The sequence below is a fragment of the Heterocephalus glaber genome, unplaced genomic scaffold (assembly GCF_053883595.1).
Source record: "Heterocephalus glaber isolate CG9 unplaced genomic scaffold, H.glaber_assembly_v1.0 deba00001707, whole genome shotgun sequence".
In the NCBI taxonomy this organism is placed as follows: Eukaryota; Metazoa; Chordata; class Mammalia; order Rodentia; family Bathyergidae; genus Heterocephalus; species Heterocephalus glaber.
In genome coordinates, this window is record NW_028258427.1 from 1,985,746 (window position 1) to 2,011,890 (window position 26,145).

The 26,145-nt window shown below is 40.3% G+C and overlaps 1 protein-coding gene across 1 annotated transcript; it reads left to right on the plus strand.

The window, feature by feature from the left end:
- Nucleotides 1-543: 543 nt before the first annotated feature.
- On the plus strand, nucleotides 544-17,017 carry Dnaja2 (DnaJ heat shock protein family (Hsp40) member A2). Its single transcript, XM_004873891.3, has 9 exons — nucleotides 544-741; nucleotides 2,071-2,130; nucleotides 2,428-2,651; nucleotides 5,434-5,514; nucleotides 5,925-6,058; nucleotides 8,589-8,785; nucleotides 14,048-14,192; nucleotides 14,327-14,454; nucleotides 15,282-17,017. Exons 1-9 carry the CDS (start codon nucleotides 664-666, stop codon nucleotides 15,471-15,473), a joined length of 1,239 nt encoding a protein of 412 aa, XP_004873948.1. The 5' UTR covers nucleotides 544-663; the 3' UTR covers nucleotides 15,474-17,017.
- Nucleotides 17,018-26,145: the final 9,128 nt, after the last annotated feature.

The window sequence follows — 26,145 nt, forward strand, 5'->3', positions numbered from 1 at the left end:
GAATTAAGAAATAGTTATTGTTATTAACAATAGTTACTGTAATGGCGTTAACTATTCCTTAACAAGTTGTGTTAGATATACAAATTTAGTGTTTTTATGCATGGTTTCCTTCACACACTTGAGGTCTGGAGTATAGGGAGGAAGACTGATGAAATAAATTGGTATAACGTAATTATACTCGGGAACACACTTTCTGTCAATGTCTGAGGATTTTCGTAAGATAAAACAACCACCCACGTGCCGGTTTTTCACCGGAAGCCCAAGGGACTCAGGCCTGTGGGTCGCGCGCGCTGCGCTGCCCAGCTCCTGGGCACGACCCTGCACTCTCCGCACCCTGCTTAACGCGCGACGCGGTCATGGAAGCTGAGCTCCTGAGAACCGGCGCGAGCCCCTACTCATCTCCTACATGGGACGCGCATCGCGCAGACTCCAGCGCAGGTGAGTTCACCGGACACTGCCACTACAAGACCAACGGCCGGCAGAGCGCAAGGTGAGCCTGCGCGGTGACGTCACGGCGCGTCATGCGCTGGGTCAAAGTTCGGCCCCGCCCCGCTTCCGCTCGCTGACTCCATCGGCCTGCGCTGCCGCCGCCAACGCCGCTCGTGGCCCGGCTTCGCTCCTAGTTCGCCGTCGCCTTCTCAGAGTGCTGCCTCACAGGCCGCCATGGCGAACGTGGCTGACACCAAGCTGTACGACATCCTGGGCGTCCCGCCCGGCGCCAGCGAGAACGAGCTGAAGAAGGTACCGGGCCGCGGTCGGGCGGAGGGTGCGCGGGGCCTGCGGGGCCTGTGCGGCGGCGGGACGGAGCTGGGCCGGCGGTGGGACCGGCCTCGGCTGACCTTGGGCCGCCGGCTCGCCCGCTCGCTGATGCAGCCGGTGAAACTCGCCCTGTGCAAAGACGTCGGAAATTCTCCTTGCCTCCCTCCTCTGTGCTCAGGAGCTCCGAGACTGGGCTCCTGGCGTTCCGCGCGCCGGGTCACCACCCCGGAAAAACTGGTCGGGGCGCGGTGCCCGGCGTCCAGCCGGTGACTCGCTGCGGGTCAGGGCCGCGGGGCGGGAAGCCAAGGCCGACCCCGCCAGGGCCGAGCCCTGGGGTCTGTTTCTCCGGGCCGCGGCCTCTGGCCTCCAGGCCTCCCGGCTTCGAGCTCCTTCTCCTTTCCTTTTCTGAGAGCCGGAGGCGGCATGGGTCTGTTTGCCAGCTTTGTTCTTGGGTCAGGTAACCCAGACGTCTCCCCGCGTCAGGGATAAACCGCAGGTCCCAGCCCAGCCCCTGAGTGCACACTAAATCGGAAAGGTCTTCCTATCGCTCTTTGCAGTGCTGCAGAAACCTTTCATCTCTAGATTGCAGAGCCACTCAAGGCGTTTCATTAAGCATCCCCAGCATTCGCCTGGGTTTAGGGTATCCAGATTGGTAAACTGAGAAAAATGAGAAAGCTTCTTAGGTGGTAGGACCGGTAGAGTCGAGAGTAAAATGGACTTCCTGTTACCTCACCGGAAATGTTAGTCTGTATTATATAATTCATGAGGTTGTGAATGAAGATTTGAATGCTTCAGGTCTACACCACCTAATTCGGAGTGTGCACACCTCACTAAGACCAAGGTCACTTAGACCCACTTACCACAAATAGTGTGCAAATAGAACACCCCAAAACAACGCCATCTCATGACTTCTTGATGTTACTGTTAGAAAACAGTCTTCAAGGGCAGGGATTCTTGGATTAGCCTAATTCAGAGCTGTGAAACTTAATCATCTATCTCGCATTTTAGGCCCTTCCTGGTATAATTGCTGGCCATCAAATTGTGAAGATATGGAATAATGTTTCAATATTTTGTTTTTCTTTGTAGCGGTCACTTCATTGTATCTGATTTTAACTGAATATAACTTATTCCCGAGTATAGCTGCTGTCTATAAATATCATAAATAGTATTGATGGAAAATTCCAGTCTTGATAGATGTTCTTGGAATGTTATGACTTTAGTACACTGCTTCTCAGAAAAGTAGGTATTAAGTTACTACAAATCTTTAAACTGGTGTTTGTGTATAACCCTTTTTAAAAATCTTTTTTGAAGGCATACAGAAAGTTAGCCAAGGAATATCATCCGGATAAGAATCCAAATGCTGGAGACAAAGTAAGTTATTTTAAAATATTTTTATTCCTGGGGTATTCATTTTAAACTTAAATTACTGTTTGAAAAGAGCAGTGTTGTAGGAAAAAGCCATTTGTATCCATAGATTCAAGTTTTGTATTTTAGTTTTGTAATGGGAATACAATACTACTGACATTCCTAGCAGTAGCAGTAGATGGTGAGTAAGACCAGAATCAAACCAAAGAAAACTTGAAGCTTCTGTTAGAGTTAAATGGGTTCTGGGTTTCTGCAGCCTTCCCCCATTCCTCTGTTTGAAAATCCAACTCTTTTTCTTTATAGTTTAAAGAAATAAGTTTTGCATATGAAGTATTATCAAATCCTGAAAAGCGAGAGTTATATGACAGATATGGAGAACAAGGTCTTCGGGAAGGTAGCAGCGGAGGTGGTGGCATGGATGATATTTTCTCTCACATTTTTGGTGGAGGATTATTCGGCTTCATGGGTAATCAGAGTAGAAGTCGAAATGGCAGAAGAAGAGGAGAGGACATGATGCATCCACTCAAGTAAATATCTTGTTTTTAAATTTTCAAATGGTAGTAGAAGCATCATAGGATGTTCTATGCTTCAGGGGAAAAAAATCTGTTATTGTGTTCATTAGGTAACTAAAAGAATTTGATAATTGGATGTTTGTATTTTGTTTCAAATCTTTCAAGGATGGTTGGTTTCGTTTACTGAGTAGCAAGGCAGTATTTTCATATACTTCTGAGGCCACTTGTTTTAAGATTTAGAATTTCAGGTATGAAGATAATATTCCTTGAAGTAAATTTTCCAAGTTACTTTTTATTTAAAAGCTTATGAAATGAGTGTCTAGTGTGTTTACGTGTTATAGTCACTCATTACTTGATCCTCAGTGCGAACTCTCCTAAAATGGTTTCCATGGAGCTTACTGGCTTCCAGCCTGGCATTAACCTGCCAACATATGAATGTTATCGACCTTGATCTTAGGCTGAGAGTCCAAAAGCCCTCGACAGTATGAAAATAACTGTTTCACTTTGCAAGTTTTATGAGGTATTTTGTGTCATTAATATTTTCATGAACTAATAATGTTTTAACTAGCGAATGCCAAGATTGAGGTTCAAAATTTATATTTAAAATATTTCTTTAAGAAAGTAAAATATTTTATATTTCACATTTGAGTAACTTGGAAGAATTTGTATGTGATTTGTTATTTTGTTTGAGTCTCATCTTTAAATTTGTGTGTATTTTAAAAGAATTTACTCTCAGAAATACTACTTGGGTATCACTCCCAGGAGTAGTATGTGTGCAGCGTGAGTTACTTCTTTCATGTTTTTCTTTGATAGAGGAGTTTCTCTGGTAAAAAAAAGTAAGTAGTCAAAGAAAAAGTAAATAAACTTTAGAATGTTTACTGTACCTTATAGTTCTTCATGTTCTTTTCAGAAATATTTCATACAGTACAGTAAATGCACTTTTCTGTGGCTTTAACATTTTAAAATTTCCTGTTATTACAAACATTGCCTTTTGGGTGGCCTTATTGTATTCCATTTTATGGTGTATTTAATCATGTGCCTTTCATCTGGGTTCTTGCCAGTTTTTTCTGTAATAAATAGTGTTGCTGTAAATGTCTTAAATACAACTGAATTGTCTTGTGGAAGGATCGTGGCAGGCTTTGCTAGATCATTACTCGTATTTTTCCTTTCTGGCTGTTTGTTGCACTGCAGATTTTTATGACTTTTGGGATAGTGATTTTGTATAGTAATTGGAACTTAATATGTAGGGTTTAAAAATGACGTGTCTAAACTTTGGTTAATCATTTTTACCAGGAATATAAAAACAGGTGCAAACAAGATTTTTGTCTAAGGCTAAAATAGAGGCTATCATTATTTCAAAGTGGTGTTGGTAACGTTTTGTCCATTGGTATCTTATCTTGCCTACAGTATATTAAACTTTTAGCTTAAAAAAACAATTTTGAGGAAGTTTAAATACCATAAAATAGAGATAGGAAGGAAGGAAAAAGCTGAGTGATAGAGTGCTTTCCTACCATTCACAAGGCCCTGAGTTTAGTCCCTAGTTGCACAAAAAAAAATAATTTTTTTAAGGAAAGTTTAAAACAAGTATAAAACTAAATTAATAAATGCATTGCTGCCAAATCCTAATTGAATAATATCAGTGAGACTTTTAATATATGTAGTTTCTTTCTTTTCTTTTTATGGGACTGGAGATTGAACCCAAGGCCTTACCTGGCAAGCAACCTGGCATTGAGCTATACACCCAGCCCTGTTTATTCTTTTTCTTTTTTTTTTTAAGATTTAGTTTGGAAATTGATCTTGTAATTCAGATATCCTGTGTGATTATTTTTAATTTTTTTCCCCCTCTACCCCTTTACTGAGGTGTGATGTACAAAAATGCTGTGCATATTTAATACTTACAACTTGCTAAGTCTGGATAACCCCCAGCCCACCCTATGTTGGATGTGGAACCAAGGGCCTGATGCATGCTAGGCAAGCCCTCTATGCCTGAGCTACATCCTCAGCTCTTCAGCCCTTTATTTTGGGACAGGGTCTTGCTCAGTGGCCCAGGCTGACCTTTAACTCCCTGTCCTCCTGCTTCAGCCTCCTGAGTAGGTTGGGATTATAGGCATGCACTGCTGTGCCTTTGATCCATTCTTTTGGGTCATAGACCCAAACTTTGAAAATTTGATAGAAGTTATTCAAACATAACGGTGTTGCTTACGGTTTGGTAGGTTCCCCAGAAAACTAAAACTTGGAGGCCATCTGTTGAAAACCTGTTTTTTCCCTCCTGTCACAATGTAGATAAGAAGACTTGTAAAGGCAGACACAATCTAAGTTCCTTTCTTAAGCAGTAATAAAGCTTTGTAACCATTCTTATTGTCCAGGGAGAGAGAGCAGCCTTTTTTATAAAGCTTGGACTTGGAGTCAGATGCCTTTGTGATCTTAAGCAAGTTTCTTAACCTCTCTGTACTTCAGTTTTACCATGTAAAATGGGAATAATGATTGTACCTCTTTGATGAAGAGTTACTTAAAGGCTCCTGCCTTAAGGTCAGATGAAGGTTGTTTCAGTTTGCTTGAGTTTGTATAGTCATCAGCTCTGTCAGAAATTGTGAGATAGGAAATTGTTGCCCTGATTCTGTAGTTTCTGGTTTTAAGCACCATATTTATAGTCCATAATCTCTGTGAATTTGAACCACAAAATAAAACCTCAGTCAGTTGAATTAGTTTAATGGGAGATCTCTTTTAATTCTGTTATCAGCTATATCTTATTTAAGAAATTGCAAAATTTGGTTGATCCTGATTCTTTTCTCTCCAGAGTATCCCTAGAAGATCTGTATAACGGCAAAACAACCAAACTGCAACTTAGCAAGAATGTACTTTGTAGTGCATGTAGTGGGTAAGTATGTTCCACTTTATGCAGTATATTTTGTACATTCTTTCAATGGCATTCTGAAACTCTATACTAAGTAAAAATTGTGATTTAAAGCTTACTACCCTTGCTCACTTTGACAGCACATACACTAAAACTACCCAACAGAAAGAACATTTTCTGATACCTCTGAAATTAGTTTTAACTCAGGTGCTTGCGCTTGCGCAGCAGGCAACGAAACCACTGAGCTAAATCCCCGGCCCTGAAATTAGTTATTGAGGGTTAAAGATGAAGGTGAAAAAAAGTGCAGTGCCTGCCATGTTCAGGACCCTGGGTTCAGTCCCTGGCCCCACCCCGCAAAGGCACAATTCCTGTTACTGTGACTGACTGGAAAGGTCTGTGGGCAAAAATCTAATTGATATTTTTGTTTGCTTTAGTCAAGGTGGAAAATCTGGAGCTGTCCAGAAGTGTAGTGCTTGTCGAGGTCGAGGTGTACGCATCATGATCAGACAGCTGGCTCCGGGAATGGTGCAGCAGATGCAGTCTGTGTGCTCTGATTGTAATGGAGAAGGTATGTGTACCAGTATTTCTTTGTTTTTATGTTGGAATGGATTGGGAATGCAGGTATTAGAGACTTACAATTTTTCTTCATAGTGAATTTGTACTCAGTAAAGATAAAAAGAGTTCTTAAAGTGTGAAAATTACTTCATTACACATAGGTCCAGTGAACACAGTTATATAGTAGATTTGTGCTATAGTCAGTGAAAGGTTAATCTCTTTATTGGTATTGAGGATAGAGCCCAGGGTATCATTTCTGCTTCTGCTAAGCATACACTCTTACAATGGAACTACACCTGCAGCCCCCCGTAGGTTAGTCTTTTTAATTCCAAAAAGATGGGCAAAATGACTATCCCTTTATAGTTTTAGAGATTATAGTATTTGGTAAGTAATGAGATGGCAGATTAGTTATTCTGATGGAGGATTTTACTGTAAGCTTTAATAAACTTGAGAATAGATACTAGGACTGAAGTTGTTGTTGTTGTTTTCTTGGGGCAGGATCTTGCTTTGTAGTGCACACTGGCCTTAAATTAAGTGTGGTTTGTGTTGGTTTGTTTCGGTTTGGTTTTTTTGATACTGAGGCAGGCAGCGGCCTTAAATTCACTATGTAGCCCAGGTTGGTGTCGAACTTGCAGGGATTCTTCTGCCTCAGCCCCCCAAGTGCTGGGAATATAGGCGTGTACCACCACACCTGGCTAAAGTTCTTTCTTTCTTTTTTTTATTAGTACACATTTGCAGTACATAATGATTATAGTCATCATGGAAAACATTGATACATGTTGAAGTTGTTGTCACAGAAGTAAATATTCTAGGTTTTGTAGGCCAAATAGTTTCTGTCACAACTACTCACCTCTGCCCTTTTACTACTCTTATAACCACTGACTGTGTAAACAAGTGGGCATGTCTGTGTCCTAGTAAGACTTTATAAAAATAAGCAGTTTTCCTGGTTTGCCCTGTGGCATACCTCTGTTCTAGAGCAGTGTTAACCAGTAGTTTTTTGGGTTTTTTTCTGTGATGATGGCCAGTAGGACCAGGTGTACCTCAATGGTAGAGTGCTTGCTGATCATGCTCAAGGCCCTGGGTTTGATCCCCAGCAATACAAAAAAGAAATGTGGAACTGAATTTTTCTTTTGATTAATTTACCTGCTAAATTGGTTTTGCATGCTGGGATGAACCCAGGCCTTGCCTATATTAGGCAGGTGCTCTACCATTAAAATATACCTCCAGCTCTCATTTTAATTAATTTAGGTTTAATCACGTGTGGCTAGTGACTGCCATATTAGACAATGCAGTTGTATAGCACTCTTTTCCAAATTGCTCTTGGAAGTCATGAGATAATTTTAAGTTGGATATATTCCCTTCCTGCATTTTACCTTCTTAAAGTTGCTAACAGTTGCTGATATCAAGAAATCAAAATCAACTGAAAACTTTTCCCATCATTTTGAAGAATTTTTTATAGAACATACTTTGCAAAAGTACTGTTCTTGCCGAACATGGTGGTGCATGCCTGTAACCCCAGCACTTGAGAGATTTAGGCAGGAGGATCACTGGGAGTTCGAGGCCTGCATGGGTGACATAGTGAGTTTAAGTCCAACCTAAACTATATACCAAGACCCTGTCTCAAACAAAACCTCAAGAGTACTGCTCTAGAAATAGTCCCTGAAGTTATTAATTATATACTTCTAACAAAATGTGCCAATAACCAGACATTAGAAACCCAGGTCTTTCTTTTATTTGACAGTATAAATTAAAAGAAGACCTGGGGATAGGGTGTACAGCTCAATGACAGGGTATGTGCTTTGCATGCAGAAGGCCCTGGTTTTGATCTCCAACTCCAAAGCAGACAACAAAAGGAAGCTCTGGTGGGAATCCTGAGCAAGGTTTTGTCTATGAAATAAACTCTGGTACCACCTGTACAATTTAATAATGGGCTATAAAGAATATTTACAGTTTTATTCAAATTGTCTTCTGTCCATTGTTAAGCTAACTCGAAACTAGAACTGAAAAAAAACCTTCACGTAAGCAGTTGTAGATGCTTCAGTGTCTCTCTACCCAAATGTTTTTTTGGTTTTTGGGGGTACCAGGGATTGAGCTCAGGACCTTGTGCCTGTGAGGCAGGTGCAGCACCACTGAGCTAAATCCCTGGCCCCCAAATGTTTTCTTGATTTTTGGTTTTGTTTTAGTTTTAAAAATAGAGTCAAGCCGGGTCTGGTACACGTCTGTAATTCCAGCACTCGGGAGACTGAGGCAGGAGGGTTGCCATGAGTTTGAGGCCAGCCTGCCCTACACAGTGAGTTAAAAGTAGTCAGGAGAATAATACTAAGACATATTACACGCTGAAATAGTGGGTAGCTGGGTCTTTCAGGCAGCCTGAAAGATGTGAGGTTTTATCATTCAGAACAATACTTAAACAAATTTAGCTAGAGATTAAAAGAAGTTCACAAGATGTATTTAATGAATAAAAGACATTATCAAGACTTTTCTTACCTGAGAGTTCAGTATATGGTACTGTTATTAGAAGTTTTAATGACCTCTCTTTCCAGGAGAGGTAATTAATGAAAAGGATCGCTGTAAAAAATGTGAAGGGAAGAAGGTGATTAAAGAAGTCAAGATTCTTGAAGTTCATGTAGACAAAGGCATGAAACATGGACAGAGAATTACATTCACTGGGGAAGCAGACCAGGCTCCAGGAGTGGAACCAGGAGACATTGTTCTTTTGCTGCAGGAGAAAGAACATGAGGTAATTTCCTTTTACTTTTTGTATTTTGTCTTATTTGGAATGGATCTGCTCATGAGAAATAGGGTAACTCTATTTGTTACCCTAAAGTGACAGTGAACATAGCTGAAGTTAAGGGAACAGAGCTGAGCTAAGGCTTCATTCACTCAATAAGCAACCAGAACTGACTTGTGTAAGTAAGACCAGCAAGGGCAGGTGCAGTCAGAAGCCCTGTGGGAGTTAATTTTAGTCCCACCTAGCACTAATCTCTACTAGTATTGTCTCTCTACCTGTTTTCTTGCTTATGAAAATAAAGGCATTGGCCCAAATGGCCTAAGGTGTCTATTTTTCACCATGAAACTCCTTTGATGGGTAATGAATGGACAGGACTTTCGCACCCAGCACTTCTCTGCTTTAAACTGTTGGGTAACTAGATGAGCTTTCTTTGAAAGAAAGGGATCTGGGGTGTTTTTTGTTTTATTCTGTTTTGGGGGGTTTAAAAAATTTTTTTTTTAAAAATTCTTTGTGGTGGTGCATGCCTGTAACTCCAGCACTCAGGAAGCTGAGGCAGGAGGATCATCATGAGTTCAAGGCCAGCCTGAACTACATAGTGAGAGCCAGTCTCAAGAAAGAGGAAAACAAATCCAAAATTCTTATTTGACTCCTGGGCTCAAGCAGTTCTATTTCATTGTCTCTGGTAGCTGGGTCTTACAGGGCAGAATGCACCTGTTTTTAAATGTCTTTTGTAGTATCCTGTCAACCATCATTCATGTAGAATACATCTCTAGAACTGTTCTTAGAACTGTAAGTGTAAAAGCATTTGACAGGAGTCTGCCTTAGTGTCTGATAGCATTGACTTGTCCTCAGAAAGGTTACACAGGTTAACCAACCTCTTTATACTTTTCTCCTGCTTGGTGGTCATTTCTACAGAATTTTTTTTTTTCAGTTAAAACTTTTTTGGTACCAGGGATCGAACTCGGGACCTTCTGCTTGCGAGGCAGGTGGCGGAACCACTGAGCTAAATCCCCGGCCCCAGTTAAAACATTTTTAATCACTTCATCCAGTAGAGAATGGAGCCTTCTTGAACAAATTCTGGGAATTCAATTGTATTCCCTCACTGGGTTGTGACCTGCTTCCCCAGTAGACTCCTTTCAGGGTCCACTAGTCAGCGCATGTTGCAACAAAGCCCTTAGTTACTACAATTTTGGCTTTCCTCCTATGTTTTGCTAACCCTACAAATGACAAGGATATCCCTAGAGGATGAAAAGGAACAAGAGGCAGGAAATTACAATGATACTAAGTGAAAAAGTTTATAGTTACTTAGGCATAGATTAAACTATGTGAATAATATTACAAACATCACTAGGGTGTTTCCATTGATGAACTCACTGGGGCAGTTGATGTCTGGCAGTGCATCAGCATGAAGACAGCGAGGAAGTGAAGAATTAATACTTAGTTGGAAAAGAGGAGATGCTTCTCAGTTTGGGGCAGGTCAGACTAAGTGTTGAAACCATTTACCCTTAAGTTTCAATCTTTAGTATGCTGCATAAATAAACTAGGATTTTAAAAGTAGATTGCTGGGTTTGAAGGGAAAGGACTTAAGTTCTGGCTCCTGTTTGGCCTCGCCTCTTAAAATTATTGGCAGCGATGGAATTGCGTGGAATTTCCAACAGAAAGCAAATGTGAAGTTCATCTAGTTCCTTCTTTGTTTTATTATTTCTAGTATACTTGGGCCAAAGATGAGATTTAGGCTTCTTAGTTAATTTATACCACCAAAACTGAATCTTCTGAAGAAAAGTTTTGAACTAAGTTTTAAACTAAGAATAGTTTTGAACTAAAACATTTGTTCAAGAAAAGTAACCGGGGATGGTGGCGCATGCCTGTAATCTTAGCATATCGGTCACTACAAATTGGAGGCCAGTCTGGGCTACATAGGGAGTTCGAGTCTAGTCTGAATTACAGACCCTAGCTCAAAAAACCAAAAAAAGAAAAACTGTAGTTTATTTTGGGTGGTGTCCATCCCTTCCTTCCCAAGGAATTGAGGCCATAATGAGATTAGTATGGGTGCTACAGCTGAAACAGTATAAATCTTCTGATCAGAAAACACTTGTCTTGGCACTGCTATATCATGTGCATTTGTTATGCTGTGTGTATATGTTTGTATTTCAGTGATCTGGCTACTACTGCAGTTCATTCGTGTAGTGCAGAACCAGTGTCTGGGGATATTAATCCTTCCTCTATAATCTGTACTTTTATTTTTCAGAAATTACTAAGATTTTTTAAATTGTTTTGTTATCTGATGTTTGGCAGTTGCTCATTGATCTTTTCAAACATTCTCTGGCAACAGAAAGAAAAGAATCCTATGGCATTTTTGCTTGTTCATTTCTTACTATAGCATTAAATTGTCTAGCCACCCCAGCACCCACACCAAAACCACAGCAACCATTCTAATTTTTTTTTGTTGGAATCACTTTATTTTATTTATTTATTTTTTTGGTACCGGGGATCGAACTCGGGTCCTTGGCTTGTGAGGCAGGCAGCGGAACCATTGAGCTAAATCCCCAGCCCCATGGAATCACTTTAAATTGAACTCCTATGTAAGGTACAACGTGGTGGGCCAGGGATTTAGCTCATTGGTTCTGCCTGCCTCACAAGTGCAAGGTCCTGAGTTTGATCCCTGGTACCAAAAAAAAAAAGAACATGGTATCCCTTCTTGCTCCCTACTACTTTTTTATAGCAATACAGCAGGCTGGGGATTTAGCTCAGTGGTTTCGCTGCCTGCTGGGCAAGCGCAAGGACCCGAGTTTGATCCCCTGTAATGAAAAAAAAAGAATTGATATATAGCAATACAATTAAATTCCTTAGTATATTAATATTCATAAAAGTAATATGGCATAATACAAATGAGTATTATTAGAGATATATTATGATCAAAAATATTTTCTAGTCTTTTATAATTATTAACATTAATTGTACAATAAATGGGCTCACTACTATTTCCAAAATCCTAGCATTTGGCAATATATATAGCTTTTTTGGTTTGGGTTTTTTGCACAGTACTGGGGACTGTACCACTGAGCTATGTCCCCAGCCGTTTTTTTAAATTTTGAGACAATCTCACCTTTTTTTGCCCAAGCAAGGCTTGAACTTGGCTATCCTTCTTCCTCAATCCCCCAGAGAGCTGGGATTACATGCCTGGTGGTCCATGCCCATCTTGTACAACAGCGGGGGGGGGGGGGTTAAAATGAATTAAGAGATGTTATGTACATGTACCAACTCCCTATGGTGAATGTAATCATTATGTATTGCAAACATGTAATAGTAAAAGTTAATAAAGACACCTTATGTTGAGTCTTGTCTTGGAGTAAATGTGCCTAGATGACATACATTCATTGGCTCTCAAACTTCAACATTACCTTAGAATTCCCTGGCAGGCTTGTTAAAACTACTGATTGCTCTGCCTTACCTCCATAGTTTCTGGCAGTGCTTGTGCAGTAGGGCCCAAGTTTCCTGGTGCTGTTGAGGCTGCTGGTCCAGAAACACATTCAAGAGAATCATTATTTAAGAAAAGTTTATTGACAAGCCTGGTGTTATGCACTTGTAATCCTGGCTACTCGGGAGGGTGAAGCAAGACCAGACCAGGCAACTAAGCAAAACCACGTCTCAGAATTTTAAAAAGGGCTGTAATATAGATAAGTGATAGAGCACTTACTTGCCTAGCATGTGCAAGACCCTGGGTTAAATCCCCCAGTATTACAAAAAAAAAATTATTTCATCATGGGTAATTTTAGTGAAAAGAGCCTTTTCTTTTCTTTCAAGTTTCTTCCAATGAACCTGCCACGGTTTTTTGTTTTTGTTTGTTTTTTGAGAGAGAGTCTTGCTGTGTGCTGTGTAGTTCAGGCTGGTCCTTTTCTTTTTTGGTACCAGGGATCGAACTCGGGTCCTTGCGCTTGCACAGCAGGTGGCGAAACCACTGAGCTAAATCCCCGGCCCTAGGCTGGTCTTGAAGTCACTTTGTAGCCCTGGTATCCTGTCTTAAGTGCTAAAGTTACAGGTGTGTACCCATGCCTGGCTAAGATTGTTCTTTAGAAGAGAAATTTGTATTTTTAAAAATGTAGGTGACCCTTCACTGCAGTTAATTTTGTTTCATCTTTAGATAGATAATTGCAAATTCTTCTGAGTAAAAATTAAAAGTATTTGTGAAAGTGATTTTGTTTTTATTGCACATTTCCTTTGCCATAGACTTAGACTATAAGTAAGTTAATTTTAGCACTTATTATTCAGTTATGTTCATGTAAGCAGGTTTTGAGTTTTAGGTAAAAAAACCTCATACATGTACATAAAGTACAGAACCTCATGAACCCCTTTACTTTTGTTTTTGTTGGTTTTGTTTTGTGCTGAGGATCAAACTCAGGGCCTTAGACTATGTGCATCCTTAGCCCTTTTTATTTATTTTTGAAGTTAAAAGTTTTTTTTATTAGTACATGTTTGTAGTACATGATGTTTACACTCAATGGGGAGTTGGTCTGTGTACATAATGCATCTTATTTCCTTTTTTCATTCCCTTCCCGCTCACCCCTCCATTTCTGGGGAGCTGTCTTTTTTCTCTTGTTGCTGAGACAAAATACCCGACACCCAAAGTTAAAGGGGGAAATGTGTATTTAGCTTACAGTTTGTAGAGGTTTCAGTACATAACCTGCTGGCCAAGGCAGGGTGGATGGCAGACAGATAGAAGGTAGCAAAGCAACAAGGGATTACCAAAGCTCTTTCTGGCCCTTATATCTTATTCAGGTACTTAGGGCGGTAGCACTCACACTCTTAATCCTAGTGCCCTTGAGCCTAGCATTGCACCATGAAATCAACTTCATCGTCCCACATTCTAGATCCAGCTACCTGTAAAAAAGCCCCATCTGTGACCACATGAGGCTTTTGAGGGGACATCTAGACACAAGCTGTAACAGAAGCACTCCAGGCTGAATCTGTTCTACAGAAGCCCACCTAGCTTTCAAAACATAGTGCAAATTTTTAGTGCCTCAGCTGTGTTGTTTTTATGTTTGTGTTTTCCTATTTCCGGTGCCTTCCTGATAGGAATTTTTGGGATAGGAATTTCCATATACTTAAATATCTAGCTCTCCTAACATAAATTTAGTAAATTAGGGGCAGTGGTACTTTGACTTCTGCAGTGAATGGTAGAATTAAGGTTTTGAAATTGTAAGTATGTAGTCAACAGGCTGTAGATCCATAATTTTTTTTAAAAAAAATGTTTCTTGTGTGCTTTATGTATAGGTATTCCAAAGAGATGGGAATGATTTGCACATGACATATAAGATAGGACTTGTTGAAGCTCTATGTGGATTTCAGTTCACTTTTAAGCACCTTGATGGGCGTCAGATTGTGGTGAAATACCCCCCTGGCAAAGTAATTGAACCAGGTAAATTTTGATATGTGATCCAGATTTCCTTTATTCTTACAATTTGTTATTTTTTTTAGTGGGTAACTTTCAAAGGAACACCTTTGAACACCTTTCTTGGTAAAATTCTTACATCATTTCCTGTTAAATAATAGGATGTGTTCGTGTAGTCCGAGGTGAAGGAATGCCACAGTATCGTAATCCCTTTGAAAAAGGTGACCTTTACATAAAGTTTGATGTGCAGTTTCCTGAAAACAACTGGATCAACCCAGATAAGCTCTCTGTAAGTGGTGTTTGTTTTTGTATTTTTTTGCTTTTGGTTTTTTGGGGTTTTTTTGGTACCGGGGATCAAACTCAGGTCCTTGGGAACTCGGGTCCTTGCGAACTCGGGTCCTTGTGAACTCGGGTCCTTGCGCTTGCGGTGAAACCACTGAGCTAAATCCCCAGCCCCATGTAAGTGGTGTTTAAATTTAAGCATCTTGAATTTGGGGAAAGGGGGTTGGGGATAGTGCCTTACTCTGTAGCCCAAGTTGGCCTTGAACTTACTACCCTCCTGCCTCAGCCTCCTAATAGACGTGTGACTTTAATCACCTTTACTTTGCTTTTGTGGCTAAGATGAAATCACATAATTTTAAATGTCACTATTTTAATATTTACTTAATTGATGGGTTTTCCTGGTTAATGAAATTGAGGGTTGTTGATTTAAATGTCTTTGGGGCTAAGCAAGGAAGCTGTGAAGGAAGAAAAACAGACAGGGGTGAGGTAGTGATGGACATTGTAGGACTCCCTGGAGAAGCAGATCCCTCACCTGAGTAGGGCAAAGGGGACTCCCCTCCCCCTTCCCTTTGCATAGCTGGTGTTGAATACAGGAAGGTATGTCTGCTGTGACATTTTCCAGTATCGAAATGTGATGGCTAATTCCATTTCTTTGTTTTTAATTTAAGCAATGGATAGGTTGAAGAAAAAAGTGTCTGCGGATTTGGCCTGTTTAAGTGCAAAAACCAATCACTTCCCTATTTGAACCCGAGAGAAGCATGCACCTGGATTGTATCAAAAGGGAAGTTTAAGAAAATACTGAAACTAACTTCACTTTTGTTTGTTTTAATGAAGGAACTAGAAGATCTTCTGCCATCTAGACCAGAGGTTCCTAACATAATTGGAGAAACTGAGGAGGTAGAGCTTCAGGAATTTGATAGTACTCGAGGCTCAGGAGGTGGTCAGAGGCGGGAAGCCTATAATGATAGCTCTGATGAAGAAAACAGCAGCCATCATGGACCTGGAGTGCAATGTGCCCATCAGTAAACTGCAGACAAATTGCACAGGTGGATTTTCTTTCCATATTTGCCTAATTTGTTCTCAGCGATCCAGCTGGAGTGTGATCAATCCAGATGAACTAATGGACATCTGTTGGTCTCTGTGTAACTTTTTAAATTGGTATAGTATCTTACAGAGTGTATAATTTAAACTAACCACAAAGCTTTACATCTTCATTTCGACTGTTCTGTAGCAGAATAAAGCACTCAAAAGGAAACAAGACTCCCTTTCACACCTGGGTTATAAGTTTCAGTCCTGGTATCTGTGCTTGATTTTTATCAGTTCTGTGTAGATTTTATGTTTCATATTTTAAATTTAAATCCCACATTGTAAAGTTTGTACAATTTGTCCTGAAGCTTTGTGTTTGGCTGCACCTGCATAAGCTGCTACAAATAGAATAAAGAATCTCATAGCCTGTATCTATCATTTAGATGCATGGAAAAATGGGCTTTGCACACAATGGGTTTGGAGCTGACTGGGAACAATGGAAAAATTACATTAGCAATGGTTGTAAAGTTTTTTGGGTTTTTTTTAACCATCTTGTGAAAGGTGTCTGAAACTCCATAATAAAAAGCAGTTGGTGTAAATTATTCTTTGTGTCACATTTTTAGAAGGAAGAATATATTTTGAACTGTAAAATGTATTCTTAAACTAAAGAATGTATCCTTAGTTCTGGTTTTTAAACAGTCCATAGAAACCCATTGGCCTGAAGTGTATTCCTCAGGCACTTGCCCATTTGTAGTTTTTAAAGACAAAAGGTTGGTAGAAACAGGCTTTATTGACTTCAATTGATGCGTTGTAGAGTCAAGGACATCTAAGTTGTATAACTTGTTAAGTTATGATCCTGAACATTGGGGCTAGCCCAGGCCTCTGTATCCTCCTCCTCCCTTTTCAAAATAAGATAATAGTGAATTTGTAGTAGAACCATGTTTGCATAGAACCTGTTAAATTGCTCTTTTTTCATTAAATGTTAAGTTAAAAGATGCTCTGTCTCCATTAAGTTGAATACTTGAAATTGGGGGAAGCATTGACTATTTGGTTTTCTATAATGTTTTATAGAAAAGTAGACTCAAGCTGGTATGAGAAAAATTAGGTAAAACTATTGTTATAGTCCTCTTCATCTGATTATTACCTTTTCACTCCCAGAGTAGATATTTTTTGAATGTGCTTATTTGAGGGAAAAGAAACATCAGATGCTCTTTTTACATTGTAAAGCAACAGATGGAAAAAACTAAAACTAAAAATTTTAAATGTATTACACCATCGTGATCCTAAATATAGTATGTAGTTTTTTCTGACTCTTAGAATCTTGATGAGAAAAGGTGTCCTGATACTAATCAAGGCCTGTGAGGTTTAAATTATTGTCCTCTTTACTCTACCTCCATTGTACAAAAAATATTTTGCAACAAGCCTGGGCAAGATTCAGCAGCATAGTTTTGTATTCAAGGTTGTTTCCCCACAACACTTTAAGCATAAGAAATGCAGTGGCAATATAAAGTTTGTAGCCTTTCCAATAAAGGTTTATAAAACCAGTTGTTCAGTGTAGTCTTTCTTTCACTTTCTACCTAGAATTTTTGCTAGACCAAAGAACACTTTTTGGAAGATGGCTAAACACTGTTAGAGCTGTTATTCCACTCACTCTGCTGTGTAGTGTACCTGTCTAAAAAGTACACGTGTATAGCATCACTACAGACTTTTTGGAACAGTTGTATTGAGATACAATTTACATACCACAAAATTTACTATATTTCAAGGGCCGGAGATTTAGCCCAGTGGTTCTGCCGCCTGCCTTGCAAGCACAAGGACCCAAGTTCGATCCCCAGTACCCAAAAAAAAAAAAAGTACTATATTTCAGTAGTCTCCCATATATTCATGTTTATGTAACCATCACCACCATTCCAAAAAATCCCTGAATCCATTAGCAGTTACTCCCCATTCCATTCGCTCCCTAATTCCTTGTGCAGTCACTAATTATATTTCTAAATATTTAACATATTTTGGACGTTTTGTATAAAGACATGGTCTTTTGTGGCGATAGTGTTCAAGTTTTATCCTTGTCTATAGCATTAGGACTCCATTTTTTTATTCCCAAATAATATTCTATTTAGCTATACCATACATTTTAGCCATTGAGCAGTTGGTAGTTGGCTTTTTTCCATTTGGAAGCCATCCTGAATAATGCTGATAATGAACATTGATGCATTTTTGTGTGTGTTCTCCATTTAGATACATAACTGGGCATAGAATTGGGTCATGGTAACTTTTAAACTTGTACAATGTGGCTGCACCATTTTATAGTCCTAGGAGCAGTATAAGGTTCTAGTTTCTTTGCATCCCTGCCTCCACTTTTGAATACTGCCATGCTAGTGGGTGTGAAATTTTGATTTACATTTCCCTGATGTCTAATGAATGGTAAGTGTCTTACGTGTTTAAGGTGGTCATTTGTATATCTTCCCAATTCCCCTTTTCTGTTTAGGATACAGTGTATTTGTTAGATCTGCGTAGGTTGCTCTAAAGCCATTTTTCTGACTTATTTTTGTTAACCTAGACACTGGAGGAATACTGGTCAGGTATTTTACAGAATATCCTCCAAAATTTGTCCTCAGACTGATGTTAAGTTTCTAATGAATGGATCAGGTGTTTTTTTTGGTACCGGGGATCGAACTTGGGTCCTTGTGCTTGCCCAGCAGGCGGTGAAACCACTGAGCTAAATCCCCGGCCCGATGAATGGATCAGTTTAATTTTACTTAAGTAAAACAATTTGATGTTACATGTGACAAACTTTGTAAAAGTACATGTGTAAACATTTTAACAGTACATTTTATTCAAGTGAATCAGTGTAGTGTTACTTCAGTGAATCAGTGAGAAATCTGGCTCTCACCATCTGCCATTTATTTAATCATTTCCTCTGTACAGCTGCTCCTTGACTTATGGGTTTATATCCCAATAAACCCATCATAAATTGAAAATACTGTAAGTCAGAATGTTCTTAGTATACCTTATGTTCCTTAAATGTCCTGCAAACACATTAATCAACTTTTGAGCAAAGTCATCTACACAAAGCGTATTAAGCAATAAAGTGTTGCGTATCATGTAATATACCTCCAGAAAACACTAGCAACAAAATGTGGCAGACTCCTGTAATGCCAGCATTTGGGAGGCTGAAGCAGGAGGATTGACACAAGTTCAAAGCCAGCCTGGGCTACATAGCAAGACCCTGTCTCAAAAGACAACTAAAAATTCTCCCAACAAAGCATGCTAGGTATCAGGTCACCTCATGATCATGATAATGTGGTTGACAGCTGTGGTTCATTGTTGCTGCCCAGCGTCATGAGACTATCGTACAACACATTGCTCACCCAGAAAAAGCTCAAAAGGAGAGGTACAGTTTCTACTGAATGCATTTGTTTTGCCCCTTGTAAAATAAAAAAAAATCAAACTGGGCCATCATAAGCCAGTAACCACAGGTACATGCATAGCAGTTTCAGAATTTTTTGTTTTTGGTACCAGGGATCAAACTCGGGACCTTCTGCTTGCGAGGCAGGTGGCTGAATCACTGAGCTAAATCCCTGGCCCCGGTTTCAGAATTTTTAATTTCATGCCCACATGGAAGCAACTGTCAACGAGAGGACAGTGCTAGGTACAGTTCCTTGTATTTTTAATTTTAGGGATGCCATTTCAAATTTACCTAAGTAGCACTTTTGTTGTTTGGGTTTGGGCCTTTCTAAGTTCTCACTGTCCTGAAGAATTAATTAGTTAAGACAAGTGCAAATGGCAATGAGGTTTTACATTTATTAAAGGTAGGAAAAGGAGTATGCTTTGCATAGTGAGTGCAAGCCAGTTAAGATGGGAAAAGAAGTAGCTCTGCAGAGCACAGAGTGGGCCACTGAGAAAGTAGTGGGCCGAGGCTAACAGCTGCCATCTTTTGTATCCATTCAGATAGAGGCTTTCCTATCAAAAACTTGTGAAATCTTTGGGCCAGAAGAGTTGAAGACGGTGCCAGGTGCAGGGCTTGGAAGCTGTTCACTGTGCATTAGAGAACTGGAGGATCCAGTTGAAGCCTGAGGGCGGGAACTCTGGAGTCCAGTGTGAGTCTGTTAGAAAGCAGAAGGGTCTGCTTGGAATGCTGGAGTTTCCACCAGGAACTTGAAGGAATTGGAAACAAATGTCCAAAAGCAGTAGTGAAGAGCAGCACTCTGAAAAAATATTCCTCCTTTCTCTTTTTATTTTGTCCAGGGTCTTCCCTCCTTCATTTGTGGCCTATGTGTCAATCGTCCACAGACACTCAGAGCTTTTCTAATCTACTCGGTGGTACTTAACTCAAAAAGAAGTCTACTTAAGAGAACATAGATTCAGTCATGGAGAATGCCTGTGTAGGTACCTACTGAGAAAAATCACTACTCTGGGTGAAACATCTGCTTAAAGAGGGCCCAGTATCAAGCCTTAAATACTAATCCTGATGTCACTGGGAATTAGGTTTGCCCTGCAGGCAACTGATTGCACTTGGACTGGAGTTGCCAAGGCCCTAACCTTACCCAGGAGTCTAAAGGCTGAGTCTAGAGAGCTCATCAGAAGAGTTGAGCTATTCTCTGTGATGGTTCCCAAGCCTATTGATTCCTGGGCTCTCCAGACAAGCCTGTATTAACAGGGCATGACAGGACAACATGGTGATACCCCATCCCTTTCTTTTCTCTGTCCATTGGTTTAGGAATATATGTCTTAATAGCTGCAACTCCTTAGGTTCTTGGTCCTCTCTGGCTTGGTCTTGGACATGAGTCAGCATCTGATATCCAGAACCATCATTCCAGGACTGACAATGTTGGATCTTCCCTGTGTATCCCAGTAGTCTAGAGCTGTCCACCATAATGGCCCTACTACAGGAATGTATGTTTGGAATGCTACCTTTCTTGCTATCAAAGAAAGAAGATTCCAGCCTTTGTCAGACTCGGCATTATTGAGGCTGCATGATGGGCATGGTGGCCATGCCTGTAATTCCAGCACTAGGGAGGCTGAGAGGAGGATCACCATGAGTTTGAGGCCAGCCTGGGCTGCACAAGGAGTTCAAGGCCAGATTGAACTTCGTAGTGAGACCTTGTCTCAAAAAGAAAAAAAGTTAAAAAAACCCTGAGGCTACGGAGGTGTAGAATTCCAAGACTTTGAGGATAGAGAACCAGCTGGCTGGCTCTGCATCACTCCTGTGGAAACTGCCTCCATACTTTTGCAGTGGCTTCTGTCTTAACGACACTCACAGTTTCCTGATCTTTTCTCATATGTCCTCACAGAGGACCACTGACTACATTTGCTCAACATAAGATTTCTGACTAATATTTGCTAGGCATGAAATTATTAGAATGGTACACATTTCTGTTTGAACAAGACATTCGAAAGCATTACTAGTATGTCGCTATTGATCCACATTCTACTAACATTGATCACCACGTTTATGGCACTGTATACTGAATGAAAAACTTACTCATTGTAACAACAGTAAGGCACATCTGGAGAGTGAGCATATCCAGGGTCTTGAATGAAGAACAATCATGTGACCAGAGCGCTAAGAAATCAGAGTGAGCACAACAGAAATCAGCTTGTAAAAAAGAATACCTGAGCCAGACATGGTCTGTAATCTCAGCATGCTTGGGAGGCTGAGGCAAGAGGACCACATGTTCAAGCCCAGCCTCGGCCAGTTAGGTTACTTAGTGAAAGACAAGTAATATAGCTCAATGTGAAGCCCTGAATCTTCAGTACCACAAAAAATAAAACTTCAACACACAAGCCCTAGCCCATTCTCTGTCCAGGTCTTTAGTTTGATCCCCTGATAAACTAAGCAAAATCATAATCTCTTAGTTCCATCAGCATTGACTGGATCCCTGGGCCAGGCTAGTCATTTCATGTCCTTTTGTCTGCTTGAAAGGACAAAAAGATTACCCATGTCTACTTCTTGTTTTGGTAAATTCAATTTTATTGGAATATAGCCATGCTCATTCTTTTGCGCATGCACACACACACACACACACACACACACACACACACATTTTGCAGTGCTGAGGATCAAACCCAGGGCCTCATGTGCAGGTAAGGCAAGTGCTCTTCCACTAAGCTACATTCCTAGCCCCTTTTACATATTTTCTGTCCTTCTCTCATGCAACAAAAGCAGGGTTGAACAGTTGCAACCGATCCCATATGTTTTAGTTAGCTTTCTGTTACTGTGACAAAATACCTGAGGACATCCACTTAAATAAGGTTTATTTTGGTTCATTTTTATTTTTTCTCCTATTCCTGGGAATTGAACCCAGGCCCTTCATATTTACATTGAGCTACATCCCAAGCCCTGTTAGAGACAGGTTCTCACTAAGTTGCTAAGTTGCCCAGGCTGGGCTCAAACTTGCAATCCTCCTCCCTCAGAGTTCTTGGATTACAGGTGTATGCGACATCAGGTTAGGCTCATGGTTTGGAGGTTTCACTCCATGGTCGGTTGGCCCCATTACTTTGGGCCAGTGGGCAAGGCAGAACGTCATGACAGGGAGCACGCAGTGGAGCAAAACTGTTCACCTTATGGCAGCCAGGAAGCAAGGACAGAGAGGAGGGTGTGGGGTTCCCCATGACCTAGCTTCCTTCCATTAGGCCCCACTTCCTAAAAGTTCCACCTCCTCCCAATAGCTCCATAGACCAAGACTTCAACAATGGCATTCGGAGGACATTTAAGATTCAACCCTTGCTGAGGATGGTGATGTATGCCTGTAATCCCACCATTTGGGAAGTTGAGAGAGGAGGATCTCTGAGAGTTCAGGACCAGGCTGTCTATATAGTGAGTTCAAGGCCAGCCTGAACTATGTAGTGAGATAACTGTCTCAAAAAAAAAAAAATCCAACCCACACTACTAAATGTTCTACAAACTCTGTACTATTTACTTTTGTCTCTTTATAGGAAATGTTTGCTCATTTGTGCTCTAGAGACCATAATCTTACTGACTTCTTATGAATTAGAACTGTTCTGCAATCCATCAGCTAAGAAATTCCTCTTTTGTTTGAGTTTTTTGTCACTTAGCAACCAGTTGAGTCCTACCTGACACAAAGCAAGGCCAACAAAAATCATCCTTTCTCTTGGTACAGCTAAACACATGCCTAGAACGGTGTCCATTCCCATCATGGGTGGACAGGAATTATGTTCCTTTGATCAGAAGCTTCAGATTATTTTCTGTTTGAAAAGGGCAAGTTTCCTAGAAATTCCCAGGTTGTGTCTCCATCTGGGGATACCTCACTTGTGTGTATACTAATAGCAGAAGAGGCGGTAAGAGAGCAACAGTGCTGTGGACTAACAGGCTCAGTGAGACAGTTTGTTACCTGTGCCTTTCAGGGCATGGACCGTGCCATTAGCAGCCAGCTGACTTCATGAAATGTTTTATACACACCAGGTATCTGAGAAACATTTGAGTAGTGTTTTCCATGTTACATCATATGAAATCCACAACGTGTAAAGTAGAAATTATGACTGCCCCAGTTTAAAGATAAGTCAGATCTCAGAGATACTACAGAATTTTAAGCCAGCTGTGGTGGCTTGCCCCTGTGATTCCAGTACTCTGGGAAGCTGAGACAGGAAGACTGCAAGTTCGAGCCAACCCTGGGCAACCTGATGACTTTGTGAAACCCTTTCTAAAGATGAAAAATAAAAAGGGTGGGGATGTAATGCAATGCAAAGGCCCTGAGTTCAATTTCTAATACAATAATTAACTAATTTTAAAGGAAATTTTGGAAAGGTTATATGGCCTGTAAGTGATGAAGAGGGGATTCCAATTCAAGCCCATATTCTTCAACACAATATTGTAAAACCAAGTCAAAAACCCTTGTAAATGCAGTAATGCCCCCCCAATACTTCTAGTAAAAATCCTGAGTGTGGCTTTCATTGATGTGGTGGGGTTATATGCTGCCCAAGCCAAGCCCTGGGGGCATTGAGTGGTTGGGTCCAACTGGGAGCCAGAGGTAGGGACAAATGACTCACTTGTTAGTGGCAGTGCCAGCATGTCCTGTGTCGGGATAGGAAGAGCTTAGGGACTGCAGTGTAGTCAGTGGCAAAGCACTTGCCTAGTATATGCAAAGCACTGAGCAGCTCAAGAGAAAAAAAAAAAAAGACTTTTCACTAGAAACAGTTGGGACTTGAAGGAAATGCCTCTTTATACATTTGAATATAAATTGTCCATATTAAAGAATGTAGGCACAGAGGTATGTTCTGCTAAGAATTCCTAGATGCCAAGTAGGAGCTGTAAGCTCCAAGGGCTTTGCACTTTAGAGGAAGTGGGTTTCCTTTAAAACAACACCACTGGAGGGCCAGGGATTTAGCTCAATGGTGATGCACCTGCCTTGCAAGTCCAAGGTCCTGAGTTCCATCCCTGGTACTGAAAAAAAACAAAAACAAACAATAAAACACCATTGGGCATGGTGGTTCACGCCTGTAATCCCATCACTGGGTGGGGTGGGGTTAGGCAGGAAGATCACAGTGAGTTTGAGGCTAACCTGGACTACATAGTGAGTTCAAGGTCAGTTTGAACTACGTAATGAGACCCTGTCTCAAAAATAAAATAATGGGGACCGGGGATTTAGCTCAGTGGTTTTGCCACCTGCTGCGCAAGCAAGGACCCGAGTTTGATCCCCAGTACCAAAAAAAAAATTAAAAAATAAATAAATAAAATAAAATTTGAAACTAAGATAAAATAAAACAATACCCACTGCCACCAGTGTCATACAAGTGACCAGCTGCCCCTGCTGATTAGATAGTTTTTCCCTCAAGAAATTCTCTTTCTAGGGGTTGGGGATTTAGCTCTGCGGCGCTGTGTCTGCCTCCCAAGCACAAGGTCCTGATTTCGATCGCCAGTACCAAAAAAAAATTTCTCTTTCTAAGCCTTTACTTTAAAGGATGTTATGGCAGTGCAACAAAATTCATTACAAGAATTTTGTTCTTGTAATTTGTTGAAAGATTACTTATGATCGTGAGAAACTGGAAATAACCTGAACACCTCACTAAATTTTGTATGGCTACTTAATGAGTAATATGTAGCTATTAGAAAACAACATCTTCAAAACTGTTTCGCAACATGGTGTTGATTATGCAATAGTTGAGAAGCCGTTCAATACTGTTTTTCAAATCTGTGCCTTCCAGGCTGGGGATTTATCTCAGAGGTAGAGCGTAAGTTTTCATGCACGTGACTCTGGATTTTCCCCAGAATCTATAAATGTCAGCGTAGCTGTTCTGATGAGTTGTGCACAAAATTGAAAGTCAGTGATTTTGTCTAGATTTAAGAATTACGAGTATTTAAAATTTTTGTTTTGTTTTGAAATACTGGGGATTGAACCTAGGGAGTGCTGATCTATATCTCCAGTCCTTTTTATTCTTTTAATTTTGAGATAGAGTTTTGTTAAATTGTCAGGCTGGTCTCAAATTTTCAACCCTCTTGCCTCAGCCTCCCAAGTAGCTGGGTTACTGTTGTGTGCCAGAAAACCTGGATAAAAATGTTGTTATTATGAATGTTTTAATATGAACATTTATTATAAAAATATACATAAAAGTAAAGATAATATGAGTTTCTATATACTCATTGCTTCAATTAAGTTACTAATATTTTGCCACAGTTCTTTTACCCATTCTTTTTTTTTTGCACTGAACTTTTCTCTTGAAGTCTTTGTTTTGTATTGTTGTTTTGTTTTTTTGAGACAGGCCTTGCCATGTAGTCCAGGCTGGCCTTGAACTCACTAGGTAGCCCAGGCTGGGCTTGCACTTGCAGCAATCTTCCTGCCTCTGCCTCCCAAGTATTATGATTACACGTGTGCACCACCATGCCTGGCTGAGTTTCATATTTCTTAAAAAATAATTTCAGCCTCTGGAGCACTAGATTTTGAATTAGATAAACCTAGAAAAATACTTTTCATTTTTTCCAAGTGCTGGACATTGAACCTATGGCCTCACACACTGTAGGCAAATGCTCTATCACTGAGCTGCATCTCCAGCCCAACAGAAAGGACTCACTGATCCATCAAAAGACCAAGGATGCAACTCACCTATTTGGAAGAGAAGAGGAAATTCTCAGGAGATGAATAGAATGAGTCTGATCAGACAACACTGCAAGATTCCACTACTAGACTATATGCTGATTGCAATCACCGTCTCAAGTTAAAAGTGGATGTTAGGTGATTTTCATGTCAGTAGATATAGATGTCTGGATTGACAACTGCATACATATTCCTTTGAAGAGATAGAACAATTCCTTATTAATGGATAGTGAGTCACCCCCCACCACCATCAACTTTTTTTCTTTTTTTTTTTCACCATCAATTTTTGTTATGGCCAACAGTACTATTAATGACATTATTATACATCTATCTCTCAGGTGTGGGAAAATAACTAGGATAAATTTCTAGAGGTGGAATTTCTAGATGAAAGAACAGCTATATCCTTTCTGTGAAGTCTGTTGAATTATAGTTTGCAATAAAATGCACAATGAGAGGATAGTTCTGCAAGTTTTGACAAATGAATACATCGGTGTAACTGATAACTCTGCAAAAATTATGAAACAGGAGAATTTCGGAGGTCTGAAATTACCAGATCACCTTAAATAACTAAAAACGTGGTGGGCCGGGGATTTAGCTCAGTGGTTTTGCCACCTGCTGCA

What these genes read in the sequence shown, in the direction of transcription:
- Dnaja2 (XM_004873891.3), top strand. Translation starts at nt 664, where the DNA reads ATGGCGAACGTGGCTGACACCAAGCTGTACGACATCCTGGGCGTCCCG. An exon ending in ATCCAAATGCTGGAGACAAA is followed by an intron (nt 2,131 to 2,427) that starts GTAAGTTATTTT and finishes TTTTCTTTATAG; the next exon opens with TTTAAAGAAATAAGTTTTGC. An exon ending in TGCAGGAGAAAGAACATGAG is followed by an intron (nt 8,786 to 14,047) that starts GTAATTTCCTTT and finishes CTTTATGTATAG; the next exon opens with GTATTCCAAAGAGATGGGAA.